The sequence below is a fragment of the Podarcis muralis genome, chromosome 2 (assembly GCF_964188315.1).
Source record: "Podarcis muralis chromosome 2, rPodMur119.hap1.1, whole genome shotgun sequence".
Classification (NCBI taxonomy): Eukaryota; Metazoa; Chordata; class Lepidosauria; order Squamata; family Lacertidae; genus Podarcis; species Podarcis muralis.
Genome location: NC_135656.1, coordinates 75,149,100 through 75,169,215, shown reverse-complemented (window position 1 = coordinate 75,169,215; position 20,116 = coordinate 75,149,100). Strand labels below are relative to the sequence as shown.

Sequence of the window (20,116 nt, the reverse complement as noted above, 5' to 3'; positions counted from 1 at the left end):
CTGTGTAGTGTTCACTTCTTTAAAAGCTCACTCTAGACCAGGTGTCCTTAACCTTGGCCCTCCAGATGTTTTTGGCCTACAACTCCCATGATCCCTAGCTAGCAGGACCAGTGGTCAGGGATGCTGGGAATTGTAGTCTCAGAACATCTGGAGGGCCAAGGTTGAGGAAGCCTGCTCTAGACCCAATGGAGTGTAATTACTATAGGGTGGTCACCAAAACCCCTTTCTTGGTGAAAGGATGGTTGTGAAGCAACAGCAAGTATTCTTGGATGAGACTGATTACCTAAGTCCACTACAATATGGGAACAGACCCGGCATTGGTCCACCAGATGGATGAGCTTTCTTGAGAAAGAGAGAGCCAGGGAGTGTAACCGTATTATTTCCGCTTGACCCCTCAAGTGGCTTTTAACATCATTGACCGTGGTATCCTCCTGGACCAACTCTGTGGGAGGGGACACTTACTCTTATCTTTAGCGTCATGTTCAGAAAGTAGTCATGGGTGAGTGAAGCTCTTCAGAGTGGTCATGAGGAGTTTTGGAGCAAGGTGTCATTCATGAATGGGTTTGCTTACGGATAAGGCCCACAGCCTAGCTTTTTCCCTTGTTACAACTGTATCTTTGTATGTATATATATTTTCATCCAATGTATGAAGGTGAGCCACAAAGAAGCTAGAGAGGAACATGGACAAAAACAATTCATGTGCAACAAGATGTTGTGGTAGGGTATGACATGGGGCTGTTGCAGTTCTAATGTAGCATTATTGGGTGAAAGGCTTAGTTTAGTGGTAGAGCACATGCTATGTCAGGTCCCAGGTTTAGTATCATGTCTGAAACCCTGGAGAGATGCTGGTGACCTCTGGGGATAATAGTGAGCTAGATGGCCTGCGATCTGACTTGGTGTATGACAGCTTACAATGTTGCCATGAAACAGCAATTGCACTAGCAGTTGCATTGCTGTGCATAATTTTTAAAGAACCTCAACCTATAGCAACTGGCTAGCAACACGGTACTGATTGCATGGGCCTATGTATGCAGGCGGAGACCATTTTGTGTGTGTTCAGTTGAGGTGGGTCATTTTGGACCTGGAAGGTGGTGGAATGGGGGCCGGGCCTGCTGGGCTTTTGCACACTCTGCCAACAAGCGCAATGACCCAGAATGCACTTCTCCCTGTTACTATAGTACTGAGCAGTAAGCTATATGTCATTTTGTTGCACCTTTAATTTTTCTTCCTTCAATATTACGGAATAGTTGATGGCCAAACTACTCTTTGAAAAGCTTGCTGAAAACATTTCTGTTTCAGCTGTCCTATCCAGACACGTGATTTGGTTACACTTGTTTTTAAATTTGTTTTAAGTGCTTAATTGTTTTTAGGTGTATCCTTAACAGCTTTTAAATGTTTTAAATACATTTTTATACTTTTAAATTGTTTCCTTGGTTTTTTTTTATCAAAGAATTGTTTGTTGCCCTAGGCTCCCTTGGAAGAAAGGGCAGGATATAATTTTATTTATTTATTTAAAAAATGGTAAGGATAACACTGATCATTTTGACCTTTCTTAGTTTGTTGACATGTTGTATGGCTGATAAAAAATGAATGTGCCCAGAAGTAGTTTGCATTCACTTTCTCTTGTACTGACACAATGCATAAAATTGCAAGTGCTGCAGAATTAAAATTCAGGTGAAGAATGGGGGTGGGGGAGGGTGTGCAGATTGCCTTATTTGAATATTATTTAAATCCTGCTTTTGATACTGCTGTCTCATTGTGCATCTCTCACACGTGCACACAGTGATGCTCATTTGCAGCCTTTACTAATCAGTTATTATGGAGCAAATACCACATCTATAAATAAAGGGCAGAGCTTTGTAAATCAGATGACAGAAATGATCGTGCTGGGGGCGGGGTGGAATTCCTGTGACTTACTTGGAGCTTTTCAGAACCACTAAGGCAGCTAACAAAAATAGTTTTCTGTCTTTTCAACTTTCTTTCAGTAAATTTAGAACATTTGAGTACACGTTTCACATGTTTGCTTTCAACATGGTCATGTCACTATCAGATGACTGTAATGTATCTGTTTTTGTGTGGCGAATGGGTATTTTTGAATGCCCCTTATATGGTGCCAGCTGTTTTCCAGCAGCTTGGAAGAAGTTTATTGATTTCAGTGTGTCTACTCAGAGTATGACTAACATCAGTTACCATCCAACTTGTTAATTTGGGGGAGGAGATCTTTTTTTAACCGAAGTGCTTGCAATCTTGTGATAAGTGGTGATGTAAATAGACCCTGAAGCTAAACAGAACTAGGGAATGGAAGTAGGCAAGCCAAATATAATGACGAGGGGGATTCCCATGTTAGGTCAGTTTGAAAGTAAATCAAGGTGTCCTGAACAAGTTAGAAAAGGAATTCTTTATTGTCTGCCTTACTTCTAACTTGTGATGATAAAAATGCATGTCCAGTGCTTTCTACTGAGATGTGACCTAATCTTTTGAGTAGAAGGTTCTGTGCATGCCTTGCCAACTTTCTGAATGACTAGGTGGGCCCACAAGAAGGTCACACTCTGTTGTCTCCAGCCCAGCTCATGGTTAAACTTAACAGTCACTACGCAGTCAGTTAAAAACGCTCTGGCCTTTTTAAAGGGGATTTCCTCGCCTATTTTCCTATGACATTGTATCAGTTAAAATCTACTCAGCCCCCTATTTCCAAGTTTACCCAGTAATTATTTACACGAGTAACAGAGCTTGTCTTCAGGGGGACTAACTTGATAGGCTAAAGTCTAGCTTCAGTTGTAAGAAGCAATGAAAAATTTATATCATATCTAAAGTTTAAAATGCAGGGTAGAGGGAGTGATCGAATACTGCAGTCAGAATGGATTGCCCACAGAATTTCATCAGCTGCAGGGAAAATGTGAAGCCATTTAATCTTTGGTTCCAGATACTCTGCACAGTTACAGAACCAAATGACATCAAATTGAGTTCAAGTTCTCAACTGTAACTCCCCCCCCCCCCCCATACAACAGACCTGAATCCCTTTCAAGTTTTTGGTCCTTTTCCTCATTTCTGCTGCTGCTTATGTTTTCCATTCAAATCAGCATAACCTTTCACATTTTTAGAAGGCCTGTCTGTTACGGTGTTTCCACGCGGTCGCTACCTCCTCCCACTTGTATATCTGCTTATAATTTGCTGTGATAAAACTGACTGCAATCTTTGCCATTTTGATTTCTAAAGGGCTTACTGTTGTATTTGCTGGAACCTATCTTTTATACAAAATATGTGTCTGGTAGTAAATGCGGCAACTACAGAGTTGCCAGCCCCATTAAAAACCTTCAAAGAGCACCTTGTTTTGCAAGGGTTTTATCTAACATTTGTTCTTCCCGATTCCATTTTAGCTATGAGTAATGGAATTGCTTGCCTAACAAGTTCTTTGGCGATTTCCTTCCCTAAATTATTTTTGCAGTGTTGCAGCATTTTCATAGCAGCAGGGTTACACCTGAGTGGTGCCTTAGTGCTGTAGGAATAAATAGCAGAATGAGATGAGGATATAATTTGAAGAACATTTCCTGTTCAGGAACATCAATTTGAAATAAACACTAAAACTGCAGAAATGGACCATAAATGTACTCAGTATTTTTTCCCCTTCATTGTTGAGGAACATGTGTTCAAAAACAGGGAGCCTGGCATTTAAAATCTGAAGCCAGCATTTAGCTGGCTAAATGAATGTTCAGATATTTGACTGTAAAGCACTCAGCAGAAGCTGCTTAAATTATTTGAAAGTCTTAAAAGTTTTGAAAATCTAGTCATTCATTTTAAGTCTTTTTAAAAAAGTGCTTCAATTTATCCATTGCTCTTATGTTTAGAATGGATTTAAATCAAGGGATGGGGAAGTTGAATCTTGCAAACAGTAAACCAAGAATGTATTGCAGTCCATGGACAGTACAATGGTTTTCTTCCATGGGATAAGCTTCCTCCAACTTGCAGTGTAAATAAAAGCTATACATACTAAGGAATAAAATACTGCCTCGGTTTTTAATCTTGATTCTCCTCCTTTTCCTCCTTTTATTTTACATTTAATGCATTAACAAAATCCTAAATAAGGAATTCTATTTTTGGGCCACGTTCCTGCTCAGAGTATCTGCAAATCAGGACTTGTGAGTCTAAGAGCTGAAAATTGCATAGAAACCTTAGGCATAGTATTAAAATCACAATAGCATACCAGGACATCTTTGAGTAAGTTAGCAACACTCATGTATTTTATTCCTCAGAGTTGTACAGAAAAAGCAATGTCTAATTGCTTAAAGCAAGCATAATTCAGGCAGGGATGGTGAGAGGGGTGGATACAGATCTACTGGTAGATGTCTGGGTGATATGCAGGAGATAAACAAGGATTTCTAGCTATAGAACTTGATTATTTAACAATAGCAGCAGCAGAATTACTCCTCTACCCCACCCTGAATTATCCTGCTGAAATTAAAGATTTTTCTCTGGAAGAACTTTGAGCTCTATTTAGTAGTCATGGTCAACACAAATTGCTGGGCTTAATGCTAAGGGGTGTCTTCTGCACAAGAATCTTCTTTTTAATACTTATTTCATTTTTTAATTACTTCCCATAAGCTATCCCTAAGCAATTTACAATAAAAACATACATAGAGCAATCGCACATAGAAAAGCAGCTAAAACATTTCTCTATATAAAAACTAAACTGGTCTCCCCATCTCTACCTTATGAAATGTGGACAACTGAAACGGCATCTGAGCTGGTTAGTAAACATGAGGTGCCCATGTTTTAGACTATACTGACTGTGTTTCTAAAAACTTAAATTGATCAAGGCTTAAATTACAACCAAAGGGGTTTGATTTGTTCAGGCAAGGCTGGGTTTATTTGTACCAGGGCCTGATTACTAGGGCACTGAAAATAAGCTGGATTTTAGCCGCATCCGCCAGGCTCCTAGCCAGATGCCCCTCCCCCATTCCTGGCCTCCGTCAACTGTCACAGAACATTCTAGCTTTTCCTTTCTGGGGAATTCCAGCATCCCAAGTAAATGCACTACTCTTAAGCCTTTGACTTGCCTTCGCCCTGATCTGTTGAATCATTTGCAAGGGGAGAGACTGGATTTGCATTGTATGAAGAGTCCTTTGCCTTTGGCGAACATCTGGAGGACTTCAGAGATAGAAAGATGCTTCTCATGGTATCTTTCCACATTATACATACTGCTGTCCTTTTATCTCCACCTCTTAAGAGTCCATATTTCAGATTCCACCCTGCTTTCCCTATTGATTAACTGGACTTCTCTCTACCGCCTGCTAATATTTTAAAAAAATAAATATTAATATACAAAGCCCTTTACAACTTGGGGCCAGTTTACGTATAAGCTCTCTTTACCCAATTAATATATGCCCAATATATCAACTGCTTTGATCTGCGGATCTGGAACTGTTACAGGTGCCACATAATACTTGTTTCCCTGCCCAGTGATATCAGGCAGGTGGCGTCACTATATTCTGTTTGTGTTTAGACAGTATTATGCAGGTATCTAGAATGCAGGTGTGTTTTTAGTTTATTGCTGGTTTTAATTGTTTGAATGCTTTGTTTCTACTAAATTTTATTTTTATTATTTTTGTAAACATGAGCTTTTTTGACAAGTGGGATATAGATTTTATGAAATAAGCAAGAGTAGCTAATATAAAGTATTCTGTGTGCTTTTTGGGATACCTCTCTGCTTTTAGGATTATGTCTGCTTCCTTATTGTGGCGAAAAAACGTAACAACCACCCACTATTTCTTCTGTGTAACATTTCTGACGACCAAACATGATGATGTGGTGTTCATGTCATTTGGCCTTGTCAGCTAGTATATTGTGTGTGTTTTTAATCATTCGTGTGGGGAGAGGCACATTGGGATCATAGGTGAGGAGGGGCTTTAACTATATGCCCCTTCTGTGCCCCTAATCTGAGTCAGGGATTTGGCTTGGGACCTTGGCATGGGCCAAGGGTTAAAGCCCCCTTGCTCCCATGCTACTCTCCCAGTCTTGTCACTCTGCTTCTTCTGTTCTTTTCAGGACTCAACTTCTGTTTAAAGAGAGAGAGAGAGACAGCTCTCAAATGATAACCTAATTCTGGAATAGCACTTTTAAAAAAAGTTCTTTTTATTAATGCATTTTACATGGCTTTACAAATCTCATTTTAAAAATGTATTTCAAATACAAATGATAAACTAGAACTCTTTCAAACTGTATGGGAACAGAGGACTCAACACAAACTATTGCCATTATAAAATGCAGGAATCTTTCCAGATTCGTTGAGGCCCAACTGTTTAAATGGCCAATTTTAATTTTAATAGTAGAAAACCCAGAACCCTTCTATTAATGTTTTGTTCACAAATATACCATATAACCAGTCTCATATTTTTCTTTCTTTCTTTCAAAAGATTATGAAGCTAATGTAAACTCTAGTTGAGACTCCCAGTGGAACACTCAAAATGTGTTTTAACTTTCCCATCAAGCGATCATCCAGCAACTTGTATATGGAGACACCTGGTGTAAAATTGTATGGGTTGGAGTATGCAGAACAGTGTAATGGGAAGTTGTTGTTGCTGTATTAATGTCCTACATTTAGGTGCAAACACTATAAAATAATCATATTATCTGCTGATGTACGTAGGAGATGAATCTACAAGATATGTATTGTGAGTAACAGGAAAACAGATCAATTTTGCTTTTTGCCTTGGTGGGGAAAAAACCCATTCCTAGAATCTTTGGCTATTCCTTTTGGAACATAGACCTGTTTCCATGTAATACCTCTAGGTTGAGTTTTTTAGCCTTGTTGTCGTTCATGGTAATTAATGATCATCTTGCTACACAACAAGAATGTGCACAATAATATACATTCCAAATAGATATTTTTCTTTTCTTTTTTACCTAGACTAGCATGTGTAGTCAGTTTTATCAGGGTTAACTTTTCAATGCACTCTAGTCAGAGGCTCACAGCACGACACTTTGCTATGAAAAACCTATAATTTCATTCATACTTACATACAGTGGCATGTAAATATCAAAGTGACATTATTGTCGGTGTTAAAATTTAGAACTTAAAAACACATTTGGTCAAGTCTTGCTTTTAAGTACTTTTAAATCCGTTCTGCTTTCTTGAAGTTCACTCTTGAAAAGAGAGAGGTTACTTTTTATTATTGCCACCGTAATTACATCCCATGTTTGCTCTATGATCAGCCTAACACAGAACTGTCTCGGGAAACTTGAATTCATTTATTCAGTTGGGCTGACAATTAGGTAGTTAAGTTCAAGCAGAAGAGGAAAAAAATCAAAGCAACCTGGTTTTTCAGGTATATAGATAGTTGCAAAGATGAAAGGGTACCTTGTGTGGTTGGAAACATCTTTTGAATTCTAAGCACTGACATTGTATTTTTAGTTGTAAGCGATGCTTCTGGGGATGCTTTCCATACCTTTTCCTTTGCTGTATTAGGTGTTGTGTGCAGGGCTGCAAAATACCTGCACCCGTGTCTGTTCAGTGATAATCAAAGCTGTTGTGCTCAGGGCAATGAAGGCATCATTCTGAATGTTGCATTGCTACAGTAGGTCCTACATCCAGCCCTGCATGCTGCTTTGCTTATAAGATTTAGCATTTAGCCACATACTCAGTTGCCCTTTTGCTGTACCAAAGTTGTGAATCAGAAAATAAGAAAACGCTAGACTAGAGGCAGTATGCAACTTTTTTAAAAGTGTGAGCGGAACAACTTCTGCTTGTGCAATGTGACTTTCGCCCTCCTTCTCCCCCCTTTCATGGCCTGCCCTATCCCCAAATCTGCTTCCCAGAAGGCTGTGGGGAGCCCAGAACAGATATAGGGGGCACATGGGGAAGGGAGGGAAAGTTCCATTGTGCAGCAGAAGCCATAGCACTACTTAACTCTAAGGTGAATATCCCCCTAGATATTACCATCTTCGGCTAAGTTGAGACCAAATTAGGCACAATTAGGGAGTAAATTTTGGGAAGTCTATACCAAGCATAGGCAAACTCCGGCCCTCTGGCTGTTTTGGGACTACAACTCCCATCATCCCTAGCTAACAGGACCAGTGGTCAGAGATGATGGGAATTGTAGTCTCGAAACATCTGGAGAGCTGGAGTTTGCCAATGCCTGCTCTATACTGTATAAACAATTTTTAATGTTGGCTCTATTGACATGAAAACAGAAACCACTTCTGGTGCCATGCCTTTTCTTTAGCCAGTGCTTCCAGGCCTTACTTGCTTCAGGGTTCTGAATACCGTATCCAAATGTGTATTCTGCTCTTCTGGAATCTGTAGGCAGCTAACAACAATCATAAAATGAAGTGCAATAAAGCAATATAAAACCAAATTAACAAACAATACAAAGAGCAGGAGAAAGAATCCAGCAGCAGAAAAACTACATAATAGAAACCAAAACTGAAAGCAGTAGCTTTTATGAAGGTATGGATTATAAATCAGAGAATGTTAGAGTTGGAAGTGACCCAAGGGTCATCTAGGCCAACTCCCTGCAATGCAGGAATCTCAGCTAAAGCATCCATGACAGATCGCCGTCCAATCTCTGCTTAAAAACCTTCAGTGAAGGAGAGTCCACAACCTCCCAAAGGAGTCTGTTTCAACAAATAAATAAAATAAAATCCCTTATATAATGCATTCTAGAACCTGGATGAAAGGAACTTGTGACTCTCCATAGATTGTAGGACTCACACACCTGTCTGCTACATCTGGAGATCCCCTGCTTTAAAATAACATGCTTGTTGGTGCAGTGTTTTAGTCTTTTGGATGCTGAGCCTTCCATAAGCTTCTGCAAAGATATTTAGGATGGTTTGGAGGTTATCCTCTGAGTGTTGTTGTCATCAACATATTGAAGCTCTGTGACGAAAGTTGTGGTACCCTTACTCTTTGCTTTTAACCTACTCAAGTTAAAGAGCTTTCCATCTGTTTGGTATATGATTTCCTTCGACAAAGTGTAGGATCATGGCAATGAAAATAATAAATAAGTTGGGGTGATAACACATCCCTGTTTAACACTTGATTCTACTGTGAATGGTTCACTTTGAGAGCCATTGTTATCCGCGATTGTTGCTGTCATATTATCGTAGAGGAGCCGAAGGATGTTCACTAATTTATCTGGGCAGCCAATTTTCAGAAGGACAGTCCACAGGGCAGTACGATTTACAGTGTTGAAGGCCTCAGGTCAATAAACACCATATACAGGTGTTGGTTTTTCTCTCTGCATTTTTCCTGAAGCTGTTGAGAAGTGAAAATCATGTCCACTGTCCCCTAGAAGGTCAAAAATCATTTTGGGATTCAGGAAGGGTAGCTTCAGATATAGTTAGGAGATGGTTTGCTAAGATCCTTTTGCCAGCTGCAGCTAATAAAGAGATGCCTCAGTAGTTTCTGCAATCCGTTCTATCACGTTTTTAAAAAGAGATTGATAATCTTGGCATCCCTAAAGTCTGCTGGGATCTCCTGTCTCTCCCAGATTTTTTTGATGAGATGGTGTGGTTGTTGTGTAAATTCAATTCCGCCCACTTTGAAGACTTCAGCAAGTATCCCATCAGGTCTACTGGCTTTGTTGTTGTTCATTTGGTTAATAGATGTACATAACTCTCCCAAATTTGAAGATACTGCAAGCTCATCTCTAATTTGTTTTTGCGGGATTTGTGAGAAGACCTCGGCAGCTATGGGGGAGTTGCAGTTAAGGAGATGCTGGTAATGTTCTTTCCAACTCAGTGCAATAGCTTCTTTATCTTTTTGAAGTGTGGTACCGTCTGTCAGAGTGCAAGTAGATAAATAGGTACCACTCTGGCGGGAAGGTAAACGGCGTTTCCGTGCGCTGCTCTGGTTTGCCAGAAGCAGCTTAGTCATGCTGGCCACATGACCCCGAAGCTGTACGCTGGCTCCCTTGGCCAATAAAGCGAGATGAGCACCGCATCCCCAAAGTCGGTCATGACTGGACCTAATGGTCAGGGGTCCCTTTACCTTTTTTTACCATCTGTTGTGCGTAGGGGGCATATGCTATGATTTATTGGCCCATAGATGGTCTTTGTGGCTTTAAAGAAACTCTGTGCATCATGAGTGTCGGCTAAGTGCTGGATCTCTCGAGCTTTTTTATCCACTGGGAGTTCTTTAGTTCTCTGGTTCTTCTTTGAACCTCAGCCTTAGTGTTGGCATAGTTTGTTTTTTTCTTAGTGGCACAGTTTCTATCTCTTTGCCAGATCTGAAAGGCCTTCCTTTTCTTGTCAATAAAGCGTTCAGTCTCACTGTCATTCTCATCAAACCAGTCCTGGTGTTTCTTGGTTTGGTATCCAATAGTTTGTTCACAGGCTGCAGTAATGGATGTTTTAGCTTGGTCCAGTGTTCCTTGATGTTATCAGGGAACTCCAAAAGCAGGTGGTGCTTAAGAGTCATTTGGAGGCAATCCCGCTTAATAGGATCTTGAAGGATAATTTGAGAGTAGCAGAGATTAATATGATGTTGTACCTGTCATAGCATTCCTATATCTTATATTTTTGTTATGATGGGGCTTGAATGCATAATTAAAAGAGCAGAATAAAAGCAAGTTGAGTATTTCTGTTCCAGGTACTGAAACTATAAATTCATTGGGTTAAGAGAGTTTGGCTCTTTAAATATGTATTAATTTTATGGGTGTGTCGTATGCTTTTCAAGCTCAGCTATTAGCACAATATGAATTTCATGAAGAATTCAGCAACAAAAAACAATTTGCAGGATTCTACAACTCAGAAGACCTGTCTAAAAAGGGAGGGCTTAACGCCATCTCTCTGAAAAGGGCTAACTGAGCAGTTCTGGCATATCTCTGCCAAGAGAAATGCACACAGTTTTGCAAAAGGCCTTATTGCCAGGAAAGTATCATTGGCAAAGTATTCTTTATTGCTAATAACCACACTACTTGTATATTGCTGAAAATATACATGTTGTTTTACAGAGCAAATTAAAGCCATTTCTCTATACCAAAGGCATTAGAATTATTTTCGGATTTCCTCATACAAAAATTTGACAGATATTAAAGATACAGTGGATGTTGCTCACATAAAAAGCACTTTATTTGTACCACCACTTGAGTTCTGTCTATAATAAAACTGCTTTATACAATCTAGTCCCAACTCTAGTGGCACATGAAAATTCAGAATAGATGTGAGATGTTATTTATGTACAGTAGGCAAGAGAAAGATGTATGTAAGTGAAATGATTCCTGTACACATCAATAATCAACTTGTTTTAACCCTGCTTTTTTGCCGTTTTCAGGCATGGGCAATATATCACAGCATGTCTATAAAGATAATTCTACATTGTATTTAAAATTGGAGGCCTTTTGGAAGTGGAATAGATGTGGCCTCTGTTTTTTTCCTAAAATATGTTCTTATTCCACAAATATAAGAAGGAGACGTTTAGTTGTTCCGGAGTTATAAACAAACAAAAACACATTTAATTTTTTTCCTCTGCAGTGTTTGCCTGATCATCCTGGGAGCCTGTAGAAGCGAAGACACTGAGAGCAGATGAGATCAAGGCAGTGACTGGTTGGCTTTCTCTACTTCCTGCTCCCAAGGATTATTGCCAGATTGCTGTGGAGATGAATGGAGAACAGCAGCATGAGACAGGTACTGCAATTATGGCACCTGGGGTTCCAACAGGTATCTTCTCAGTTGTAAATCTATTCTGGACAAATTAACCTTGTTTTGCATACTTGCGACACAGATGATTAAAAAGATAAGCCATGGGTAAAGTTGCTTTAAAGTTCAAAGGCAGGGGCTATGAAGACCATTGCTGAAGTTCCTCTTCAGTTATGTGTGTTCTGCACTTGTGTTAACATTGCAGTGTGTCTGTAGCTCTCAAAAACATCTTTCAGCAGCAGCTGATCTAAACAGCTTCTCATCTCATGCAGAGTTTCCTTGTGCCTCACCTCTGGCTTGCTGTGACTATATGGCCACATTTCGGTACAGCATAATAAAGGCTTATCATTAAAAGAATGAGCCCAGCCTCCCTCTGGGCTCACATACTTCTTCCTTCCTCTCTTTTCCTCCATGATGACTTGGAGGGTGAGTTTGGAAGTTTTGATTCTGATGTAGACTAGCCAGTTTATCATTGAGTCAGAAGCCAAACAGTTGTGGTTCCTCCTAATTATAGGTATTTGAAACAAGCCATCTTCTAACCATGGGTTGCAAAGCTGGCTTATCTCAACTAACCATAGTTGTGATAAACCAGAGTTTAGGGTTTAGAGATAATTTGTGTTTCTGCAAGTGGAAGCAAAAGCTTATCTCCTCACACTAGAGCGGAACAGGGAGGGGATGGGCACACAAGCTCAAGGCTTGTGCATAAACCACAACTCATTGTTCTATCATGTCTAAACCTAGCCAGTGTGTTTTCATTTTCATTTCTGTCCTCCTGCTGCCGCATTTTAAACAAGTATAGAGTTTACAGCTATCGCTTCTTTGAATTTGCAGAAATTATTCTTAAAGTTTATGCCCACTTCACAGAACTTGTTTAGATGGAGCATAGGTGATGAGCTCTCTCACACAAGAGCTTGAATTGTGTGATTCTTCTTGATATAATCACAAACCACACGTAAGTACAGAATGTGGAACTTTGCTAATGCTTATTGTGGTTTCATATTCTGTGGCCTCAAATGCTGTGAGCTGTACATTTTGAGAGTGTGTGGCCTTTTCTCTTTCAAGGAATAAATATGCTGACAAAGCGAGTAACATTGCATGCAGTATATTGAATGTGGGTGATGCAATCTGCCATAAATAGAGACTTGGAAGTGTTAGAATCTTTCATTAATGTTCAGATTTGGCTTTTTTCCTACCCACTTCACTTCCTGTGAGAGGAAGAGTTAGTCCTTAAAGAATAGAATATGGCATGGGCAGTACTATTGCTGTTCTGAATTTCATAACCAGCCCAACCCAGTGTTTACTGCCCAGGCATTATAAATAATAACATGCAGCTTAATTTCTTACTACAACATGCCTTTGAATTTGCAAACTTGACAGAGAGTTTCCTGAAATTCTTCTCTGACAAGTATGCATATTTTTCAGTTACATAAGATGCAATTAAGGAGACTTCAGGCTACACAAAGGAATTATATGTGAAGCTGGTTATGTACTAACAGAGCAATCCTATACTCTCATTATGTCAGGACAGGAGATACGCTACTGCTACATCAGCTGTGCAGTTTCCAGTGTATGCTCAGCCCAGGAGGAGAGGGGGGGAGACGCACAATGAGAAAGTACAAAAAAACATAAAAGCGAGAAATGCTGTCATAACCCACCCATCAGTGCCTATGCTGGCAATGATGCCCACATGCTACCCATCCAGAAGCAGAGCATGAACTCTCAACGATGGGGGTACACCCTCTGCATGCTCATACGGGGCATACAAGATGACTCCCAAGGCCCCACCTTCCATCCACCTCAGTGGCACAGCTACAACAACACCTCTCCTGCCAATCTTCAGGCACACCTCCAGGCAGGGACCCAATAGTCACTATTTTATGAGCACAAGTTGCTGAAAGGGGCAGGAGAAGTCACACAGTGCAGGGTAATGTTAGAGAATGCTCATAGGCCCACCTGGTCCCTATAGGTGTCGGGGGGAGCAGTTGCCACCCACATGAGCCACGACTCTCAGATTCCATTAAACAAAATGTTTCTAGCATTTGTGGAGGTGAAGCAAAACATACAGTCTCATTTGTTTGTGAAAAGCTGGCTTTCTCTGTCTTCTCAGTGTTGATAACCAATGAATGAAGTCATAGCAGTGACTGACATTTAGGAAAGCAGCTCTAGCCAGTTATGCAAAGAGAAGTCTAGAGTGAAACTCCCTCTGTTTAGAGAAGGAGCTTCTTGGCTTGTTTTTAAGCCTTTTATGTTGGTCTTCCCTAATGGGGAAGTGATTGGCGCCCCATAGAAATCAATTCAGGTATCCAGAATGTTAGTGTAATACTGATTGGGGACTAGTGTGTTGGCTCAAAAACAAAAGGAATAAGCAAAAGCAGGAATTTATGATCTCTCAAATTCAGATCTGATTTCATATAACTAAATGTATTTTTTTTTAAATTGAGTTCTGTTACTGGGTGGGGCTGTAGGATTGTGCTGTAAAATACTGGTACCACCCATCTTTCCCATATAGACACCTCAGCACACACCTGACCTGCTGTATATAAGGTGTCTATGTGCATTTAAAATCATGACAGAAGTTATTCTTTGGTGAGAGCAAACTAGCTACACAAATTGAAATGGTAACTGCAAAATCTGACACCAACTGTATAGTCAGTCTGAGCTTAGCTAATGAAGCCCATCTACTCATCCGTGAGGCATTACTTTTGGAGTGGAGAGCGTTACATATAGCTGTTAAGGAAAGAGCCCAGCCAGGCCTTGTGAGCTATATATCTGTTTAAGGATTGATCCTGTCACATATTAAATCAAGGGTGTACTACTTACAGACATAAGTCACAAATCAAATGTGTTTGTGAAGGAGCTGCTGCCCTCTCCTCATGTATTTGCAAGTTGCTTAGTGACCACCACCTAAGCTTTTACTGTAATGTTCTTTTTTTCCCTCCTGCCATTTTCTTGATTGCTGTTCCGTGTTTTTGGCTGAGCTTTCAGCCCATTTAACATGCAGATAGTTCCTATTTTTCACAGAATTCCAATTACTTTTGATACGTGTTGTACCTCTTCAAGTGGTTTTTCTTACCGAAGTACCCTCAGTACATCTTGGGTGTCAAGGACGCCGAATCAACATGGGGCTTCAGTAATTCACACTGGCTGCTAACATAAGTGGCTTGGATCAGGACAGGTGGCATCTATAGCGTCAAATTTCTCACTGTACTTTGTACAATCTTAAGTAGTCTCCCACTCCCAGTATTCTGGAATTTGTTGACAATCCTTATCGCTGGTTGCATTATACATCAGAATATTTGCATAGTTTTATTAGGTTCCCTAAACCTGTATTAACAAACAAGGTGTCCATCTGGCTTTTAATATACTCATTTAGTGTATTTCCAAAGCAACCCCTTCACAAGTAAGGAAATTAAAGTAGCAAACCGGTGTTTCTCCTAAAAGCTACTGTGTGTTTTTTTCTGGCTTATTACAGATGCAGGATCAGGTGTGGAAGAAGCAGAATTCAATTGGGAGGAGTATTTGGAAGATACAGGAGCAACAGCAGCACCTCATGGCTCGTTTAAACACGTAAGTGAGCATCTGGTCAGCCTCTTCTCTCTTTTTTTATGCATTATTTGAGCTCTAATCCCCAGAGAGTCATAATGTGAAGAAGCTCTTTTGGTTTCGTATGCTTGAGGAATCAAAATGCAGCTGTTTAGGTTTTTTGCTCCTATATTTGGCCTTCTGAAATGTCTTCACAAGTCCCATTAGGGGGATGTGGCATTAGTGGGGAGATTCTGTCCTATGGCTTACAAGGCAGCCCTTGTGTTTCAGTTGGTGCTAGAGATCAATCCAAATAATGGCTAATGTTCATACAGTGGTATCTCGGGTTACACACGCTTCAGGTTCCAGACTCCCCTAACCCAGAAATAGTGCTTCAGGTTAAGAACTTTGCTTCAGGATGAGAACAGAAATCGTGCTTCGGCGGCGCAGGGGCAGCAGGAGGCCCCATTAGCTAAAGTGGTGCTTCAGGTTAAGAACAGTTTCAGGTTAAGAACGGACCTCCGGAACAAATTAAGTACTTAACTCAAGATACCACTGTACTTTCCAAGAGAGTGGCCATTGATTCTTTGTCCTTCTGTGATTTGGTGCGGAATAAGATCTCTTGCAGTTGGTACAAATGCCCTATACGGGCAACAGGTTGTATCCAGCGTTAGTCATTCTGTGCCACTTTCTCTGCTGGAATAACTAGTAGCTCCTTATATGTGCAAATAACAGTGCTTGAGGTCGGACAGTCAAACCTCAGTTGTGGAACGTAATCCGTTCTGGAAGCTCGTTCGGCTTCTGAAACTTTCAACAACCGAGGCACAGCTTCCGATTGGTTTCAGGAGTTTCCGGCACCCAAGCGGAAGCTGCGTCGGACATTCAGCTTCTGAAAAACATTCGAAAACTGGAGCATTTACTTCCGGGTTTTTGGCGTTCGGGAGCTGAAACGTTCCAAAACGGAAGCGTTCGGGATCCGAGGTTTGACTGTAAAAGCTATATTAGGCAGCTTAACAAGTCACCATGTACAGGGTTATTTTACAAAAAGTTTAAAGATATTTTAGTTCCCCACCTGCATCACTTTTTCAATGACACCCTGAACAGTGACGTTACTGGAGACAAGGTTCTATTCTAAATCCTTAATGCTGGCTTCAGACCAGTTGGCGATCTGCTGCTCTCTTTTGTCAAAAGAAGACATAGCCATGTTATAGCTTGCCTCTTTGATGTGGTTCCACCTTGCTTCGACACTGGGGCAGTTCAGTAGAGCGTGTTCAACGGAATCAGAGAACTATTCACAAAGTTTAGGTATGGCTGTAAACTTTGTGAACTATTCACAAAGTTTAGGTATGGCAGTGTTGATTTGAAGCCACCTTTTCTGTTTTGTGCTGTGGGCCCTCTTTGGCTGGAGAAGGATTTTGCTTGCCACCAGGAAGTGATCTGTGGCAATAAAAGTATAAGGTCATCCAAACATTTAAATACAGTGCAGGGTAAGGGATATATATATATATATATCCCTTATATATATATATATATATAACTATACACTGATTACATTGATATAACCACAGTGATACCGCTAGAAGCCATGTAACCATTGCTCGCTGAATTAGAAGCATTTAAAATGGTGGCAGGACTTGAGTAAATTCTAAGAAATCAGAGTTTGAGTTTTCATTGAGCCCTGAAGCACCAAAACATTTGTTTTTAAATAATTAAATATCCCCATATGCCATCATAATTTTAGATATTTTGGCATCCAAAATATTAAAAACCTTAATAAACCTCTTTTTTCAAAATTTTGGCCCTATTTGGTATAAAATTACAAAATACAGTGTTAGCCAGAAGAAACTTTCATTGATGGATAGACTCATAGCTAAAAGCTATGAAATGATGGTGACATATCTGATTCAATAATTACCCATTTGGATCCTTCTGGAACTGCTCTGCCTATGGCAGAGAAAATTAAAATACTATATATTTCAATATAAGAAACCCTGGCTTAAAAGACCATTGTTATGTAAGCAGTCCTTGCATGGTGAATGTATAATCCTGAATATTCCCCTGTATTATGACACACATCAGTTTAAACATCTGGTCCTATACATCAGTGATGATAACACTAAACAGTGGGTATACTGAGAACAGTATGAGATAGACAGATTCCCTTAAAGGTTCATCCATTTTCAAAAACTAAACTTAGGAACATATAGTGTATTAAAAGCAGATTTATATCAACAGTTTTTAAAATCTAGTAGAGTAAGGTGACAGTATTAATGCCAGCATATTCCCCTATGATTTACCACTTCCTTTTAATAATAAAGATAATAATAAAGATAATAATAAAGATATATTTATGGTATATTAATGATTGGGAAGTGGAAAAGTTTTGTGGAACGTGCAATTTTTATAAAAAATAATATTCCATTGACCAAAGAAATTGGTAGTGACCATTCTGCAAAAAATCACAAATGGTTATTTTGAATGAAATTTCATCATTCATAGCGAAAGCAGCTGTAAAAGCAGCTGCAATCAGACAGGTAACTGCTTGGGAACAGTTATTAAGGAAGGTCTGGATATCTTATAATAAATATTGATACGTGTATAAACAGTGTTTAAAGGATGCCTGAGAACAGGATTTTAAAATACAAACAGATAATTAGGCTTGGAGAGACATCTGGATAAAATCACCCTTCAAATCAGTACCAGCACAGAATAAATGGAAGATAAAATGCTGGAGGGACTGCACCCAAATTGGAACTTATTTCCATATGTGGTGGGACTGTAAGAAAATTAAGGATTTCTGGAACATAGTTTTCTGGGGGGGGGGGGTGATACTAATCTTCAAATAACACCTCAGTTCACCTTCCAAAACTTCTGTATGGAACATAACTTTGGTTTGATTAATAAGGACCTAATAAGCAATTAATAATTAATAAGCAATTAATAAGCGTGGGTGGCGCTTTGGGTTAAACCACAGAGCCTAGGACTTGCCGATCAGAAGGTCAGCAGGTCGAATCCCCGCGACGGAGTGAGCTCCTGTTGCTTGGTCCCTGCTCCTGCCAACCTAGCAGTTCGAAAGCACTTCAAAGTGCAAGTAGATAAATAGGTACCGCTCTGGCGGGAAGGTAAACAGCATTTCTGTGCCCTGCTCTGGTTCACCAGAAGCAGCTTAGTCATGCTGGCCACATGACCCGGAAGCTGTATGACAGCTCCCTCGGCAAGATGAGCACCGCAACCCCAGTGTCAGTCACGACTGGATCTAATGGTCAGGGGTCCCTTTACCTTTAAGGAGGTATTTGGAGAAGAAACCTGATTGCTGCTGGTATTAACTGTTGCTTAGTAATTTTATTGTTGTTCTAATGGATTGTATTCTCAAAATAAAATTTTAAAAAGCTAGTTCACTCCTTTGTGACTTTAGTCCATCCTCATCTAATATGCCACTGTTTTCCTTTAGTGAACTGGCAAAGCTTCATTGTCAGTGCAACCTTCACAGTCATTTCAACCCACCTAAGTTGGTTTGGTTGCTATAAAATTTATCAGCTGTTTCTTGTTGTAGCTTTTGGAAATTATAGGCGGCAAAAGTGTTTGAGCAAGTGCTGGATTTTGGGACAGCGCTTGGTTTGTTCCTACTTCTCTGATTGGACAGTTTCAAAATGGGTAGTGGAAGAAGGAAGCAGCTTATTGGGACAAAAGAGCCCCCATATTGGTTGGCACATACAATGGTACCTTGGCTGTCAAACAGCTTGGCTCCCAAACAAATCGGCTCCCGAGCATTGCAAACGCTGAAGTTTTTCGGAAGCCGAGCATCTGGCACAGCTTTCAATTGAGTGCAGGAAGTTCCTGCAGCCAATCGGAAGCTGCACCTTGGTTTTTGTTCCGGGAGTCAAATAGACTCCCAGAATGGATTATGTTCAACAACCAAGGTACCACTGTACGTTTATCATATACCTTATGAATTCCTCATCATAGTCTGCAGTAAGCCCAGTAGAGTTGCTGAGACATCCATGTGTGGCTCAGCAGAAGTAGCATGTACTAGGGACAAGGCTTTTTTAAAGACGCTGTTGAAACTCAAAGAAGTTTTGGAAATGGGTGTGGTCCCATGTCATCCCTGAAAGAAGGGCCTGCAGAAGAGACTAATAAAGGGCTTTAGTCCTGTGGAAGATGGGAGTTGAAGAACGGGCAGAAAGCTAGAGGCAAGTATGCTGCGGTTGCCCAGCAATATAGAGCTTTGTTCTTGGCATGGCTCCTTTTTTTTTTTAAACTTTTCGTAGTAAATATTTAAATATATTTCACTTGGGAAGTATGCTGAAGTAGCTTCTGACTTCAGTTTCTGGCTGGGTTGCTCTTTTGTTTTGTTGTTTAAAAGTCCATCACAACTGCAGACTATCCAAGGGAGTCTTAAAAAAAAATTAAAGTTGGCAGAGTTCAAGCTGGGATATCACTTGCAATTTTACTCAGCTAAACTGTTGCTTTACAGATTTAAAGCCTTTGCTGCTTCAAGGATTTAAGCCAAATTGGAACACTGTTTCTCCATGTTCACAAATTATTCAGTATCTATACCGGCACCTTTCTGCTTCATCCTGACAGAACTAAGGTTGCCCTCTTGTGGCTAAATCAATGCCTTTTGTGAACCTGTGCAAACTATACTTGCCCTGTAATTAACCTGTGGCAGGCTTAACGTAATACCTTTGCAGTCTTCTATGCAACTGGGGTTGCAATTCTATTAGGGCTGTATTCTGGAGATATTTTTTTCCCTTAATCAATTTGCTTTTCCACTTGCTTAACAGTAAGCCAGTAAGTTTAGTTTAATAAGCCACTGTGCATGTGCTGTGTGCTGGTGCATGTAGCTTGATTGCTTCTGCCTTGCGCCCCCCTGGCATGAACAGACAAACAGAGAGGGTGTGTGCTTAGTGTAATATCTGAACCTGGGATTGTAGTTTGTAGTTAGCAAGCCTTGATGTGC

At 40.2% G+C, this 20,116-nt stretch overlaps 1 protein-coding gene across 2 annotated transcripts in view; it reads left to right on the top strand.

Annotated features, from left to right (window-relative positions):
* The window catches only part of SFMBT1 (Scm like with four mbt domains 1), a 77,047-nt gene that overhangs the window by 26,681 nt on the left and 30,250 nt on the right, over positions 1–20,116 (top strand). The window contains exons 1-3 of one of the 2 annotated variants that reach the window (XM_028718816.2): positions 5,025–5,173; positions 11,470–11,622; positions 15,107–15,201. In XM_028718816.2, coding sequence (XP_028574649.2) covers positions 11,595–11,622; positions 15,107–15,201 — 123 coding nt within the window. In that variant the 5' untranslated portion in view covers positions 5,025–5,173; positions 11,470–11,594. Of the gene's footprint in view, positions 1–5,024; positions 5,174–11,469; positions 11,623–15,106; positions 15,202–20,116 lie in introns of those variants that run through there. The other variant, XM_028718815.2, reaches the window with a different exon arrangement.